The following is a 13,573-nucleotide window of genomic DNA, read 5'->3' as shown; positions in this document are numbered from 1 at the left end:
CAGCAGGGAGCTGCTGAGCTGAAAGGCAGCTATTCTCCTTGCACACTCTGGCATCAGGTTGCTGTTCCCTCGGGGATGGGAAGAGGCTCTTTATGGATGGAGATGTGCAGTTCCCCCCACTCAGCATCCAAAGCGTCTGTGTATTCTTTTCAGCAGAACTTATTTCAGGTAGAGAGGAAAGTTTCTTCTTCGAGTTTGTTAGAAATGTTGCCAGTGAAAGGGGAGAAGCATCGGGCTGGAAGTACGTAGACCTCTGTTATCTGCCTGACTTGCTCACAGATTTTCTGCACGACTTTCCCTCTTTCCTTTCTTTCTCTCTTGATGTGTCTTCCCCTTTTGGTGATTGGAGTTTGGCATAAGCAGCAGCCAGACTCCACTAACTGAGCTTGGAAAGTGCAAGTGTACAGTACTTTTCCTGGCAAGTAGGTGATACCCCTTTTCCTCTGTACTGTCAAAGAACTCCACAGAGAACACTTGCCTTCCTCAGAAGGAGGCTTCTGTCTTTCCCCATGCTACCTGCCTCCCATGGACAAATAAGCCCAAAGGAAATTTGATAATTGTGGGTTATCCTCTGTCACACAAGGTCAAATTAACCATCTCACTGTTAGGGAGTGGCCAATGCAGTGCCTATCTAAGCAGTTTGGTAATGATGAAAATGTTGTGGTATTTTATTACTAATTCTGTTTGTCTTTCAGAACAGAGGACTGAAGTAGATTTTTCTGCATAGAGTAATCAATAACAAGTAGATATTTTATATCAGTGGTTGTACTTACTAAAAGCTCAATTTTAAAGCTGTATGTGCATCATTGTCACTGAATTTCCCCAACCAAACACACAGAAAAGGCAAGCTGTGGGGTGGTGTTCTCTTGAATCTTCTGAGAGCCTGAAACAGAGTCACTGGAGAGCTGTTGAGCAACTGAGTTCCCTTGATGGGCATGTCAACCCATGAATCGGTGTGAACGAAATACAAATATTTCCAATGTGATCTCTTTAGCAAAAATACTCAGCTTTCTGAAATAGAATCCTTGAATGTTAGAAATTTCAGTTGTTCCCCATACAGCTATGAATACCTGCAGCCTGGTTCACCTTGTTCTTACAGTCCGGGGTAGATATGCTTACTGCAAACTAAAAGCATTAGAAATTGTAAGCTGAAATTCATCTCAGATTAAGTAACACACCTGTGTTGCTGCTGTGTAGGCTCAGTCTTGGTGAAGAGTCTTCCATTCCTCTGTAATGTGTCAGGGTGGGTTCCAATTTCTTGGACCTCTTACTTAACTTGATGGTATGTCAGGCTTATTTCTTCATGAGTTCTGTTACAGAGAAGAGTTTGAAGCTTGCAGTCCTACAAAGGACCATGGGATGGATCTAACTGGCTTCCAGTTAGATACCAAAGGGATATCAGGGCTGCTTTGGTGCCTTGCATTATTTAGGGGTAAAGCATGGGTCTGCCGTGCTTGTTCCTTGTGTTTGAATTAAACTGTCTTATGCTTTCTGAAGTAGCTCTCAATGTGGATTTGCATTACAAATGCAAGATCTACCAACCACAAGCTCTTGGCAGCTAAAACTTGGACTTTATCCAAAATGGAATTGGAGGTACTGAGGAGATTGCATTGTTGTAAATCCCCTCTATCTCCAGTCAGTCAGTAGTAGGTAGTTGTGGGGTGCATCTGGGGAGGTTTTTCTTTGCAGTTTTTAATCTGGATGCTTTTGGGGCCTAGGTGTTCTCCTCTTGAGCAGAATTTTACTCGGACGTTTGGAAAACATAAATGCATTTAACTCTTGTAAACAAAGCAGGTCAGAAATCAAGCAGAGTAGCAGTTGTCATGATCAGAAAGGTCAAGAAAAAAAAAGAATAATGGGGGAGCTAGTATCCCCAGTTTTCAACACAGATTATTATATCTGTAGTGTAAATTTTCAACATAACTTATCAGATGGGTCAGGAATGCAGACAGACTCAAGAAGAAGCAGACTTTCTCTGGTGGTGATTTTTATCTGTTTGTAAACAGTAATGATGTCATGTTTACTGCTTAATAAATTAGGTTGCTGTTCATAAAGAAGTTTAGTAGAAATTTCAGAGTGACCCACTAGTTGATTTCCTGCAGAGTGAAGAATGTAAGTACACAAGTTGTGTTTGCCATGCAAGTATGAGAGGTCCCCTTCCTCTTACTTCTTCCCATACCATCACAGTGCAAAAGAAAGCTATTCAGTTTGTATCTTTATCATGCTGCAGTGGCAACCAAAAAAGAGATAGGTATTGGATAAGAAAACATTCTCCTAAAGCTCTGTTCTTTGGATAGATAGGTTTTTTACCCTCCGGCACAAACTGTTTCTTGTTCATGTGCACTCTGAGCTCATTCAGGTTTGATGTGTCTTTGTCTTCCCAGCACCTGGACCTGCCTGCAGTCAGGATGCCTTATGGTGTGTGTATCTAACAAGGTCTTGACCAGATCTGTGAACTACGTTGCCCAGGGCTGTGTCCTGTGTGTGCAGTTGAGGTGCATGTTAAAACTCTTTTTATCAGTGGACTGAGACTCATCTCACTAGAGTACTTTCATCTACTGTTCTTTCATCAATAGCAGTTCTCCCTAGCAGTTAGATGGAAATTAGAGGCAGAGATTTCATTAGGCAGTTGCATTTGGACATCTGAAGATGCAAAAGCCATGAATAGACTTATCGCTTTGGTCTGAAATGCTGGTAATCCTGATGGATGTGAGGTATTGCTGGCATACCTCATACTTTGTTGTGCTTCCACTCTGTGGTCCATTCTTACAAATTCTCACCACATGTGGCCATCCTGAAGATGCGGACAGGTTCAGAGGGAAATGTACCTCAATACACCTGAAACAATTAGGGGCAATGCAGCCCAGCTGCTGTGTTGTGTTGGCTGCTGCAGCTTGAGACTCGGCAGAACAGGTGAGGACCCTTTTGCCCTCCTGTCTTGTGTGTCCTGGAAGGTAAAACCCACAATCCACCATTAACAAAATTTGTATTTCCCAGTGAAGAGGCAGTACTATCCAATCCAGAAGCATCATTCTCACAGGGACAGTGTGATGGATGTACATAAATGTCTAATAACTGTATGAGTATACTGTCTTTTCATTGCTGGGGTGGATTTTCTTTCTGTTATAAAAACAGTTTTGCTGAGGAACAAGTCTTTCTCTCAAAAATACATTGTTAAATTAAGTCTGCCAATGGAGCGGTGCCAATTCCTTGAACATTAGCACCCATGTACAAGTTCCTTTTAAAATGTTAACTTCATTAGGAAATACAGCCAGGATGTGAGGTTCTGAGGGGTTGTTTTCTGTTTTGTTTTTCTCTGAAGGCTTTAAGTATGATTCAGTCGAGTTACAGAGCTGCTAATGCTTCACCCACAGCAGGATTTGATGGGATCGTGGCATGTTTGTTACTGTAAGGCTTTGTTGACTTGCTGGTTATTGCTACAGTGCTTTTTAGTATTTCAGCTAAGACTAGTACTCTAAGCACTTATTTTTCTGAGAGTTATATAGGTGTTTTTCATTCTTCTGCCTGTTATGTACCCACATATGAAGTCAGAAAAAAAATCAGCGGGAGGGGGGGGGGGGGGGGGGGTTAAAATGGGCACTGCCAGAGTTACAGAAGCCAGCTTTTACCTCCCGAGTGAAGGAAAATGTTTTCCTATATAAATTATTCCATAATATGACAATATGTAGTGCTGTGCCTTGTATTTTTGGCAGCTTGTTTTGGTGGCACTGTTTAAGGAAAGGATGCAGGATGAATGGATCCCTGGCATGATGCAGAAAGTGATTTTCCCTGAACAGCAAGGATGAGTTTATGGTGCTGTTTTGAAATTTCAACTTGTTTTCACAAGCCATATGGCTGCTACAGATGTCAGAGACCTTTTAATTCCTCTGCCAAAGGCTTTTTTTTTCCTAGCAAGTATAGTCTTGTGCCAAAGCAGAAGTACTCATGGAACTTGCATCCCCATCTCTGTGATGCAGGAAATGAGGAAGCTATCACATGGATGCTACATTTCACTGCCAGTCAAATCACGAGCAGGGGAGAGGCTCTGTTCATTCCTGCAGGCAGTGATCCTTGCCAGCTCTCTCAAGACCTTCACATTCACCTTGACACAGGAAAGCTTCACTCGTGTTTCACTCATTACCTCGTCTGCAACTGAAAGAATCCTGAGCCCAGTAGGGCAAACCATACAGGAGTATTGGATTCCAAGATGATGTGTGAGTGCTAATTGAAGTATTGTTTAAAGCTGGCATAGTTAAATAAATACAGAACCTGAGGTGGGCATCATTCTATTTGTTAGAATCTAATCTTTGGGATTTATAGGAGAAAATTTTTGAGTGGACTTAAGTTAACATTAGACCTTCTCTTTGTATATCTAAGGCATGTATCTATTTATATGTATGGATTCAACCAGTTCTCTGTTATTTTAGTTCTTAGAACTTTTGCTTTCTGTTGTGCTAGTGAAAATACCTCTTGATAAAAATGTCAGTTCTGCAGAGCTGGAGTCCTGGGCTGCCAGGTGTACAGGCCAGGTCTCTCTCTTATGCAGTGAAAATAATTGGAAGTAAGAGTGATCTATTGTCCTTCATAAAGGGCAGTTGTAAGAAGGAGAATGTGACCCCTACAGTTGTATGGCTGTTACTAGACAACACTGGAATTCCAGGAGTTGGACCTCTAGGCTGTGGAGAGGCACAGATCCCCATGGTTACAGCGTGCCCTAACTTTGACATCTTTGTTGTAGAAGATGCAGTTAAGTGGCCTTCATGTTGTTGTATTGTAGTCAGGGGTTTGTTTCCAACCAGAAATGACCTTGTGAAATCTTAGGCTGTTACAAGCATGAAACAAAGAAATGCTGTTTACCTGCTACATAAGGCAGCACCTTTAGTCAGTTAAAAAAAAGTTCTGAAATATGAAATATTATGACTTATAAAAAACAGCTGAAAGCTGAGCATGAAATCTGCATTCCTTGGCTCCTTGCATTCCTTGGTCTGGTTGTCTTCCCAATGTTTTAGTTTTGCACTGTGTATATTTTATTTTGACATTTGGGGAGGAGTATGCGAGATAGGAAATCATCGGAGCCTGAAAAACAGTAAATATGTTAATTAATCATTCTTAGGAGCAGAGGTGCGTTATTTAATGCAGATAAAGGAAAAGTAGAACTTAAACTATGTTTAGTGAAAATGGAAGGTTAGAGACTTTAGGAGCAAACAATAATAAACTATAAGATAGTAGATAGTTTTGAAGCTTTAGATGTGAGCCACAGGTGCATGTCTCTCTGCAAAGGTAACAAAAATATTTTCTGACACAAAGATTCTGTCCCTGCTAAATTTTCAGATTCTGGTTCCAAAACACAGGACGTAAACATCCCACAAAAATAGCAGGAAAAATTGGCAATCATTAACAAGTATTTTCCTCTCTATTCTTGTTTGAATCTAGTGAGACATGAAACAGTTTAAAAGCTTAAAGCTTTTCACCTTTAAGGACTGAGAGATAGACTTCCTGTGATGTCTAGCATCCAGAAAAACAGCATTAAAAATTAATTCTTACTATGGACAGACCCTCAGCTGATACGAATATATATTTCATTTTATGATTAGAGCTGTGGCTAGTTAATGGTATCTGACTTAGAGTTACAAGTGTGAGACGTTTAGAGAAATGCTTGCTGAGAAGAAGGTTTTGTAGAAACCTGGCCTCAACAAACCAGGTAAGGGCCAATGGTGTGGCCTTTCCCTGGGACACAGGAGGCTGGTTTAGGCTTAAATCTACAGAGTTGTACACAGGGCAGCCTTGGGGCATTCCTCATGTCCAAAGATGTAAGTCAGTAATACTTACACACAATGATTCTGATCTTTCACTCCTCACTTGTAAATTAATTTATATCTACATAGACTCTATTCAAAATACTGTTACTGAGGGAATAGCCACACCAGTGGTTATTTCCACTGAACAGAACAGCACTGCAACATTATTAAATAGCTTTAGAGTATGAATTCATCCAAGAAGTAGGTTATTGGAATAAAGTCTATTTTATTAGTGCCTTAGGACATTCAGCCAAAACCCAGAGTCCCTGAGCACTATTCAGACACATCAGATGAAACAGTCTCTACCTCAGAAATCTATAATCGGATTAGACAAAGCAGACAAATAAAAGAAATAGAGAAATTGAGACAGGAGGGGGCAAAATGGGTTCTCTGCCATCACGTAGCTGGGAAGTGTGTAGCTAGGCAATAGCACAGGTAGGTTTTTTTAAAAAGTAAAAATGAAAAAGTGCAGCAATGTAAATGAGAATTTGTTAACAACAAAGCCCAGAATCTGCACCTCCGGAAAGAAAGGGAAAATAATTTATCCACCCACACTCACTTTTTTCTGATGAAGGCAGGTGAATAAAGCTGCACTAATAGAGTGTGACGCTCACAATCCTGAGCTGCGCTTGCTGAGGCAGAACAGAAAGGTAACCATCGTCTCCAGGAAAACAATAGCCCTGCAGCCCCCGCCGTGCCTGCAGGGTCACATCCCATTCATCCCCTGCCCATGTCGTTTTCACGTGAAGGTTGTTCCCGTCCAGCTGGGATGGAGTCCGTGGATGAAGCTGAAGGACGGCAAGGAGAGCGGAGCAGGAAGGACCAGTCCCTGAAAGCCTCCCAGAAAACAACAGTGCTCGGTTGGCCTCCCCCCTGGAATGGATTGATACCCGGAGACAGCATGTATCTGTTTGTCCTCTCACAGATACTGGTAAGGCAGCTTGCATAGCTTTGGAATGCTGGGACCCCTCTTTTAGGCTGTGCTGGCTTGGGAGGCTTCCTCACTCACTGTAGATGTAGCAGTGGGAATGGGTGCAGTCCTCATTTCTGCAGCCACCTCTCACGGCTTTGCCTTGAGAGCAGCCCCTGCCTTTTGATGTCCCACACTCCCATCCCATTTCCTGCCACCCTGCAAATGCCTCCATTGCCAAATGACCAATATCTCACCAAATCCATTTTCCATAGCTGATATGTATGGGGATCATGACCCATGTTGATTACAAGTGGAGCGGGAGGTGTGCTGTTTAAATTTGTGATGTGGGATGAGCTTATACCTCTCTGTGAGTGTGTAATATAAAGTCATTGCTTTTGTAGTTTAGGTGAACTGTGGCATGTGCAGCACCCTTGAGTGTTTTAAATGAAAAGTTTCCGTGTGTGTATGTTTGTGTGTGTGTATGTATAGTGATACCTATGTGAAACATGGTTGTCGGTGAGAGCTTTGAGAGAGGCCTTAAGAGCCTTTCAATAACATCCTAAGTTCATGGAATTACTAGTTTTGATCTAAAAGTAGTAATCCTGAAAGTTCAGAAGCCAGAGGAACCTGTTGCTCTTTCAGTGTTGCTGTTTCTGGGCAGCCCTTTTGCAAGTGAGGGTCGGAGGGAGCCTGGGTAACTCAGTGATGCACATCTGGTTAGTAGTGGCTGAGCTTGGAGCCATCAGCCTTTTTATTCCTGTTAAGCTACAGCCTAGAAAATACCTGACTTCAAAAGCCAAAGCGATAATCAACGTTAAATCAATGCTAACTAAATTAGTTAATTATGCAGTCTTGAAATGAAAATGAATGTGTGCATAATGAGAGATGCTAATTACGTCTTTTCTGATTGATTGCGCAGCTTCTCGGCATGATGCTGTGGTACAGCACTTACGGGACCATCCCAGCAGCTCAGAATGCCTTCAACCTGCTCTCCTACTTGCTTACCCCATTTAAACAGGCTTTTTCAGATCAAGGGGAGGTAAGTCCCTGTGCTCCTCTCTGGTTATGGACTTGATGTCAGTAGCTTTGAGTGGTCCTTCTAATATCTCTTCTGATAAGTATAATGTGTGTATTTCACGTGTACGTCCTGAAATGATAGAAGAGTTTTCTGAAAGCACATGAATATTTTATCTTTGAGATATTGGGCTGAATTTTAATAATGACTATGACGTTAGGTCAGCACAGCAGATTTTTCATTATGTGCAAATTATTGCAAATGAAACAAAGCAATAGAAAGTCATCTCATTAAGGTTTAGCCCCCAGTAAAGGGAGAGCTGGAATTTAATTTCTTAGGATGAATAGAAGCTTAAATTCTGGAAGAATGGATCAACCCATATTAAAGGTGCAAATCTCAACATAGGCTCAAAAATACTTTTTTGTGGAGTGTTTAGAACATATCTGTGTGCAGGAAATGTATTTCAAGTGTACTAGGTGCACAGATTCAATTATATCTACAGAGCCACCCCAGTAAAATTGCCTAGCTTCTCACCATGACATGATGACATGTATACCAGAATGATTCATCTGATAAATTACTGGTAATTATACCCAGTGCAAATTTTTCTAGTGTGGACAGAACCTTAATTAAGTGGTGAACAGCTACTTTCAAAAATCTGATGAAATATATTTGCTATCAGAATGCTTAGATCCATTGTACATTATCTTTGAGGCAGAGGCTTTGCAGTGCTAATAGAAAATCTGATTCAGTGCCTCTTGTGATTGAAGTACAGTGGAGACTGTTTTCTGTTTTCTCAGTGTTTATGAGCTGCATGTCACCTGCTCTTTTGGGGTTTTTTGAAGGAAGCACTTTTTCTTTTGCAGTTGGCTTTATTATGCACAGAGCTCTTCACAGACTGTTGCCTGTGTCTTATTTGCAGTGGCTCAATCATTAACAAATTGTTGTTCCTTACCGAAAAACACTGATTTGTATAATTTTGACTTGCAATAATTGTCCTTCACAGAGGAAAGTGATTCCTAGAATGCACCACATGAACACCCCATGTAAGACTCTGTACAGATGTTCATGCATATGTTTGAGGACTGTTTATTATAGTACTATTTATTGTGCAGATTTACACTTGAAAAACAGTGTAGTCAAAGAAATCTTCTCATGGTAAAATAAGCAAATGGAAGCTCTTAACTCCAAATTTCTCATTAGCTGTACTAGTAGGAGAAAAACAGAGTGAAATTCCTTGCTCACTGAAGCCCATTGCACCTACTACAGAGACCAGGCTGAGCTACAGACGACTATAAAATGACTAAGACATCGGAATTCGTTCCACTGCCAGTGGTGTGAATTAACCTGATGGTGTTTCACCGAATGTGTAGAAAGCACAGAAAACTCGCTGGATTCTATTAAAGGATCCCCAAACCCAGAAACAGTACTAAACTTTGTTCAAAGCCCTTTACCACAGTTTATAAATCAGCCTGACTGTAGCAATGAAGTGTTGGTCCAGACTGCAAAACTGAGTTGTGGATTCAGATCTCGACTTTGGCAAAAGGTGAAGGTAGGAAGCAGAACTCCTGTTTGCCTTCACAGTGAAATCTGGGCTTTAGACCTTCTGAGATGCTGGGGCTTGGAGATGGTTTCAGTTTCAGTCTTCTCCAAAGCCTGGCATTTGTTTTTGGTGTTGATGGCAGCTTTTCCATGGAGTGAGTATGATATCAGTAAATCTTCATGGGAAACAATACACACTTGGCCAAGAACATGCATGCAGACACTGAACTGTGCCCCTAAATACTTCATGAATCATTGTCTATTCTGTTATTCCACAGAGCCTGACTACGGTTGGGAGTGTTGTGGTATCATACATCCTGCTGTCTTTGGCTTCTCTAGGACTGCTATTTGTAGGATCTCTGGTAAGTTATGATACAGCACAAACTGTATTCATGCCCTTTTTCAGGGAGATTTTATAAGATGTCTTATTTAATGAAAGTTGTTGGTGTTGTGCCCAAGTTGATTGTAAAGCATCATTTTTGTTAAGAGGACAATCATCAATTGATTTCAATGGCAGAAGGAGCTGCTCCAGAGTGCCACTGTTCTTCTGAAATCCTGTTAGATGTAGGCCAAGGCCCCAGCTGCAGAACAAGCTTAAGTGGCACAACTACAATTAATCTAGTTAGCTGTCAGCTGTTGGGGCGCAGCAGTGTGTTGTGTTTCTCCATGGGTTGTGTAAGTGGCACAAAGTTGTGTGCTAGATGGAAAAGCTATGGAGAGCTCTGTCTTGTCAGGGAGCTCTAACTGAATGTGGCTTTTCAAACCCCTCTGTGCTGTTCTTTTAGAGTGGGAATGCTGCTACTGAACATGGAGGCAGAGCATCACTCCTGTCCTTCCAGAGGTGCACCCCAGGTAGCTCAGGAAGTTGAAGCGGTGCTGTACACATGCTGTTTGAGTGAAATACATCCCAGAATCATGGGCCTGTAGGTGGGCAGAGATTGCTAGTCTAATGTCCTGCTTGAAGCTGGGCTGTCGCCAACACTTGATAAAGTCAGCCATGAAATTTTCCGCTCGGGTTTTGAAAGCCTTCAGGGAAGGAAGATTTATCATCTCTTTCTGTGCCTGTGCCACAGCCATGTAGCACTTTTGGGGAAGAGGTCTTTCCTCGTGGTTCATCTGAATTTCACAAATGTAAATGTCTGGGCTGAATTTCTGCAGGTTTGTGGCCATTGTTCCTTGTGGTATCAGCTGGTACTACCAAGAAATGTCTGTCTGCATCTCTGGAGCTGCCCTTCACGTAGTTGCAGGTCACTGTTAGATCATCCCAGCCTCCTCTTTGCCAGACTGAAAAAGCCCAGTTCCCTCCACCTTTTTCCTACACTCCTGACCCTTGACCTCCTTTGAAACCATATACTGGGACCCCTCTGATTTTTCCAAATCTGTCTTAAGTTGGGAGAACTAAATTTGTAGACCATATTCAAGGTGCAGCTCCCTCAGTGCTGAGGAGAGGGTAATACCTCCTTTGATTTGCTGGCCACACTCCCTGCTAGGAAGTAATGTCACATTATATGCCATGGTTAAGTTCACTCAGAGGCAGCACAGTGGCAAAATCTTCTGTTTAGTGTGTCAGGAAAATGGACTTTCTAAAAACTATTCACAAGGCAAAGCAATTATAGTTAATGCCTCCATTATTGTGATCATTGATGTAGGCAAGGAACTTTGTCAGATTCATGCGATTTTCTGGGGGTTTGATGCTGCCTTACCTTATCCAGATTAGTTTTGTCCTCAAAAATAAACTTTTGGTAATTCTGTAATTGCAAATATTAAAAATTAAAAGACAACTAAGAATTGTCAAGAACTGTATGAGTTCCAGATAAATTGGCAGTCATTCTGGAACTCGTACATTCTGGGCTGACAATCTGAATATCAGGGGTGTGATTTTTTGCATATTCAGCTATTTCTTGGTGGATTAAAACATTTATTGCTGACCCATCGTTAGCACAGAAGATAAAGCTAAGTGAAAACTCTTAATGACTAAAAATTCTGATCTCTCTTTGGACAGTTTTGTATATGAGCTCCTTGCAAGTGAACATGAATACCACTATAGATTAAAGTAGACTTGGCCTATTTTTCTCTTGGTTAAAGTTTGTGTAGAGAAAAACATTTTCTAACAGTTTCCATGTTGGCAAGTTTGCGCTGGTTTGTATTCCTGTGGTCTGTGCTAAGACTTTCCTAGCTAGAGTAGGGGCACAAATGTCACTCTGTGTCACCCTGTTCTCTGGATAAGTTGCTGGGCCACAGAATATAAGTGTCCTGTGAGCTCTGGTCTATGGTCCATCTTACCCAGCATGTTCTCTCTAACATAGACATTAGGAAGGAGAGGCTGTTTAGAGAGAGCACATGAGTCTTGTCCCTTCCTGCTTACCTGTCACCTTCCTCTCAGATGTCTGAGGTCATGCTGCTTTGCAATTTGCAAATTTGAAAACATCTGCTTTTATCAGTGTTTGCAGAATAAGGTATAACATAGTAATTGGGAGAACATTGAAAATAGTGCTTGAACCAGGCAGTTTTTTTACAATCCCAGCCTGGTGGACAACAGATTGTTGCATGATGACTGTTTTCTTTATTTTCTCCTTTGTCTCAGCTGAGTGATTTTTCGCTCTCTATTTAGAATTGATTTTAAGCCATGTACTGCCTAGAAGAGACCTTGAAGGAATCTTCCTTTGAGAGTGCCTTTATGACCAAGTCCTTCTTTCCCAATATTGAAATTGACACTGTCCTGCATGGAATCCTAATGTGCTTTAGTAACCTAGGAAGACAAATGTGACCTTTTTAGTGGCACTTTTTAAAATTTAACTGGTCATTTAAAAGCCATGTAAGAAAAGGACAGAAGAGGCTTTTACTGTGGAAAGCAAGACCTGTTCTTAGTTTCAAAAGGATACATGACAATTAAGTATAATTTGTATGGCATTAGAGCATTAGCCTGAGTGATACTACTAGTTCTATGCTAGATGGATGAAGTTGGCCTAAGATTCCAGATCCTGCAATTCAGAGGTGGGCTTGAGATTTTTAGCTGAAATCTGTGTGCAGGATTTGAAGTCTACTGATGTGATTTCCAAATCATCTAGTCTATCACAGCATCTGTGCAATCTGATATGATGTGGAAATTTTTTAGATTCGTGCAATTTCAAACCTTTTGTTAATTTGTAATACAAACTTTCATATTGCATTTGTGTCTTGAAACTTCACAGGATTCATTAATTAATGTTCATATCATATTCAAATCAGATAATTAGATTATAACAGTCTGTGGCCCTGGCCAAAAACTGATATGGGCATTTTGAGCCCCAGGATCAGGTACATCAAAATTAAGGCTTCTTCAAAAAATTATGGGTTTATGCATAAATTTGGGGAACAGTACCTGGTTATTAAAGATGTTCAGCTCAGTTATATTAACTTAAGACAGCTATATGTAAATTTCAGATGGAAAGCCATTAAATCAGGAGAGGGATGATTTGTAGAATACTATAGTGGATTTTTGTTTTGTAAACAAGCCTGGAAAAGATAAGAAACTGAACAAAAGGACAGTGGGATCACATTGGCTTGCATATGATGGTCACAAGCACATTCCACTTCCACTGTATCCCTGAGTTAAGCCTGGCTAGCTCTGTGGAAACCTCTGTGGCCGAAAGCAGGTTTGAATGGGTAGATGTGAATCCTTGCAACACACACCACAAAGCCACTCCGGCATGGAACATTCCTGTTCTCTTCAGTACTCTCCAATTCTAATACAGACAGCTGGAATGCTGCCCCAAAGACCCATGCCCTAGGCCATGTGGAAGGGCTGGCTACAAGCAGAAACTTGTTTAAATGTTTGTTTCCTCCAGGTTTGGCACCTCCTCAGAGCCCCACCAGACCCCCCCTTTCCGGTGCAAGAGGACAGACGGCAGTCTGTGAGCCGGCAGCCCTCCTTCACCTACTCAGAGTGGACAGAGGATAAGAATGAAGATGACTTCCTAGATCTGGACCCTGTGCCAGAGACTCCAGTCTTTGACTGTGTCATGGACATCAAAGCGGAGACAGACCCAGCTACTCTGACGGTTAAATCCGTGGGCCTGCAAGAAAGGTAGGGTACATGTGACTAACAGGGAAAAGTCTGCTCCCAGATTTTCTGGGTTTAGGAGTTGTGTGCCTGGTGGAAGCTTTATTGCCTCTGTGCATGTCACTTTCAAATGTGGTTGTGAAGTCCAGCCACCTGCTTTATTTCCTGTCCTGTTTTCAGTCCAGTCACAAATACAAGCATGTTAGTAAAACAGCACACAGTTTCTGGACAGCTGTCAACAAGTGCTGTTCTAAAGCATCATT

The 13,573-nt window shown here is 41.6% G+C and overlaps 1 protein-coding gene across 1 annotated transcript in view; it reads left to right on the top strand.

Annotated features, from left to right (window-relative positions):
- Positions 1-13,573, top strand: part of PTPN5 (protein tyrosine phosphatase non-receptor type 5) — a 54,314-nt gene that overhangs the window by 14,849 nt on the left and 25,892 nt on the right. Inside the window, exons 2-5 of the mRNA XM_005427192.3 lie at positions 6,548-6,729; positions 7,631-7,750; positions 9,547-9,630; positions 13,096-13,334. Of these exons, the coding sequence (XP_005427249.2) occupies positions 6,548-6,729; positions 7,631-7,750; positions 9,547-9,630; positions 13,096-13,334 (625 nt within the window). The remainder of the gene's footprint in view (positions 1-6,547; positions 6,730-7,630; positions 7,751-9,546; positions 9,631-13,095; positions 13,335-13,573) is intronic.

The sequence above is a fragment of the Geospiza fortis genome, unplaced genomic scaffold (genome assembly GCF_000277835.1).
Source record: "Geospiza fortis unplaced genomic scaffold, GeoFor_1.0 scaffold524, whole genome shotgun sequence".
NCBI classification, from domain to species: Eukaryota; Metazoa; Chordata; class Aves; order Passeriformes; family Thraupidae; genus Geospiza; species Geospiza fortis.
The sequence above is the reverse complement of the archived record's forward strand: the minus strand, read 5'-3'. Positions and strand labels throughout refer to the sequence as shown.